Below are 3,034 nucleotides of genomic sequence, written 5' to 3' on the forward strand. Positions count from 1 at the left end.
ATATCGTAGACCTACTCCACCAGGCGTAAGCTTCTATCCTTATTTCCTTGTTAGGTCGGCTAGTAGTTGTTCTCGAATTTGTTACGGAAGTGGTATCGGCATTCGTGTGCCATACATTAGAACTAGGGCACTTACGTATATGCCTTATATTAAGGGTGTAATCGCGTAGCGTTGCCTAGGAGGTATTAGAATTCTCTCCCGAATCCTTCCTATTATATATAGACTATAGGTACTCTAATGTGTAACAAACCTAACTTAGACTTCTTCTAAAAGGGTTTAGACAAAGGTAGATTAAGCGGAGCCAGTAAGCAGGTCATCTAAGGGATTCGGTAAAGCCAAAGGGTTTATAACAACACTTCAGTTATCTCCTTATAATGTTAGGGTACTGTGAGTTATGATTGCTATCACTAGTGAACTCCCAGAGTTTACTAAAACGAGTGACTATATATAATTTCCTTGTCCTTCCCCCTTGAGTCTTGATCGTACGATCGCTGCTACGATCCTGCGATCGTTACCCAAGTGCTCGTCTTGATCGAAGTACGATCACTGCGATCACTTCCTGATTGGTCCTTAGGTCTTGTGGTTCTTGATTGGTTCTATACGCCTTGCCGGGTTGCCTTATATAGCCAAATCGTAACACGATGCCCCTCCTTTAGGTCTTTCGTCCTCGAAAGACTCCGGTCCGTTTCAAATAGCGCTAACATCCCCTGTCTATATGTAATTACGTTTCCCAGTTTCTTCCCTCCTTTGCCTTCCTACGATGTTGTCGAGATGGCTAATCGTGTAAGAAAGAAGTCAAAATCTAAACCTGCTATATCGACTCTTCGTGCTAATCACCTTCTTATAGCGATTCTTTCTTCGGATAGCCTTTTAACGATGTGTCCTTGCTCGCCATGTGAGTCTAAAGGCCTTAGTTCATGCGAGGTCTTGAAAGCCGATTCTTCTCAATATATAGAGTATGTCCGTAATAAACACTCGAATTATGATGTTCTTGGCGTCTCCCCTGCTTAGCTTCGGTCTATCGCGGCTTAGCATTAGAAACTTAAAGATGAACTTATAGCTGCTAAGGAGCGAGTCCTTCGTCTTCGGAAATAAAAACGTATGTGGTTTAAGAAGATAATAAGGGCTATTGCTCGGGGTATTAATAGTATAGAGGAGTTGGAGCGAGTAGAGCGTAAGGAGGCTACGGCGGCGGCGGTAGCAGAGGCTTCTAGGGTTACTGCGTCCTCTTCGACCCTATCTTGCCTGTCTGCCGATTTCGGACAGCTTTAGGATACCATATATCCTGAAGTTCCTTTAGATCCGTCCTTGCTAGCCGATTTCGGGTTAGTCTCTGGTTTGTTGCTTTCGGTCGATTAAGGTTCCTCTAGTAGAACTGCTAAAGTTTCTCAGGGCAATTTAGGTTCTTAATAGGTTCCTATAAGTTGTCTTCTAGTCTAAAATCAAGCCATTTAACTAGATATTACAGTTTTCTATTAACGATACGTAAATCTAGAATTTCTTCGACATCCTATTCTTTCTCTTTATCCTCTACTTCGATATTTATAGCAATCTTGGCGTCCTTCGGCGCTAGTTCCAAGAGTAAAATATGAAAAACGTCTATCTGTAGTCATATAGATGACGGTAATGATAGTCGATAGTTAGATGTCGAGATTCGCTCTTTAATAACGAATGGTCCCAATTTTTTAAAGTCTAGCTTCTTGTTTAGTCGTTTGGTTCGTAGGTATTGTAAGATCAGGTAAACTTTGTCTCCCCTCTCTAGGCGAGGTCCCTCGAGCCTATATTTGTCGTAGTAGTTCTTTATCCTCGTTTTGACGAACTCGAGTTCCTTCTTAAGCTTTTTATATAGTACGTACATTTGTTTTACTTTGACTGCTGCTCTCGGCACTATGATCTCTAGTCCTTGTCTAAGGTCTACTTTATATCTATAGTTCGCGAAGAATGGTGTGACCTTAGTCGTTTCCGTTAGCGTCGTATTATAAGCGAGTTATACTGTTGGTAATAATATGACCTAGTCGTTTTGCTAATAGTTAACGTAAAAACGGAGATATTATTTGACGACTTGGTTTAGTCACTCCGTTTATCTATCGGTCTGCGGGTAATATGCCGTTGACAGCTTGCTATTAATGCCTAATTGTTATATTAACGCTTGCCAGAACTTTGATACGAATTTAGTGTCTCTATTAGTGATCTATTCTTGCGGCTAAGCATGTACTAATGTAACTTGCCAATAGATCATGTCTACTAGCTGTTTAACTATCTAGGATTCCTTATAGGGGAAGAAGTATACCTATTTAGTCAGGCGATCTACTACAATAAGGATGCTATTATAGATCACTCCTGTAGCTGTGTCTTTAGATTCTAGCAGCTTCGTAATGAAGTCTATCGTGACTAAGCTCCATGGTTTGTCAGGTGTTAGCAGTGGCTAAAGTAACCTATACGGCTTGTATCGTGCCGTTTTACTTCGGTTACAGATATTGTAGTTTCGTATAACTTCTTTAACTCGTGCCGTTAACTATGGAAAGTCGTAGTGTTTCTTGACTTGTACGACAGTTTTTGTAACTCCTTTGTATCCTCCGAGTTTCGATTTGTAGAGCTCTCGAATCATTCGCAGCTATTGATCTTTGTCGTGGATATATACTTTGCCTTGGTACCAGAGTTTCCTATCTTTTTCTTCTACTCCGTCAGGTACCACTAGTCCGGGTGTTGCTTGATACTATGTCTCGTTAATCCTTTCTTCTCGAAGGATTACGTAACATTCTAGGAATGAGTCGAGTGGATCATCTTTTACAGGTGTTTGCGTTTCGTGATGTAGCGTTCTGTCTGTCTGTTCCTTGAATAATGGTGGTGTTATTTCTGTCTGTTCTTCTGTATAACCCGTTTGTTAGCTTAAGATGTCTGCTTATATATTTTCTTTGCCCTTCTTGTAGCGGATCTCGAAGTTAAATTCCGCGAGGAATTCTACCTATTGTATTTGTCGTCCGTTGAGCTCCTTTGTCATTATAAAGTATTATAGGTTCTTATAATCTATATA

At 40.7% G+C, this 3,034-nt stretch overlaps 1 protein-coding gene across 1 annotated transcript; it reads left to right on the plus strand.

Annotated features, from left to right (window-relative positions):
* Nucleotides 1-640: 640 nt before the first annotated feature.
* MYCTH_67473 (uncharacterized protein) lies at nt 641-1,511 on the plus strand. The gene is made up of 2 exons (XM_003663099.1): nt 641-713; nt 793-1,511. The coding sequence occupies exon 2, from the start codon at nt 1,102-1,104 to the stop codon at nt 1,270-1,272; it is 171 nt and encodes a 56-aa protein (XP_003663147.1). The 5' UTR covers nt 641-713; nt 793-1,101; the 3' UTR covers nt 1,273-1,511.
* Nucleotides 1,512-3,034: the final 1,523 nt, after the last annotated feature.

This window comes from Thermothelomyces thermophilus, chromosome 3 (assembly GCF_000226095.1).
Source record: "Thermothelomyces thermophilus ATCC 42464 chromosome 3, complete sequence".
In the NCBI taxonomy this organism is placed as follows: Eukaryota; Fungi; Ascomycota; class Sordariomycetes; order Sordariales; family Chaetomiaceae; genus Thermothelomyces; species Thermothelomyces thermophilus.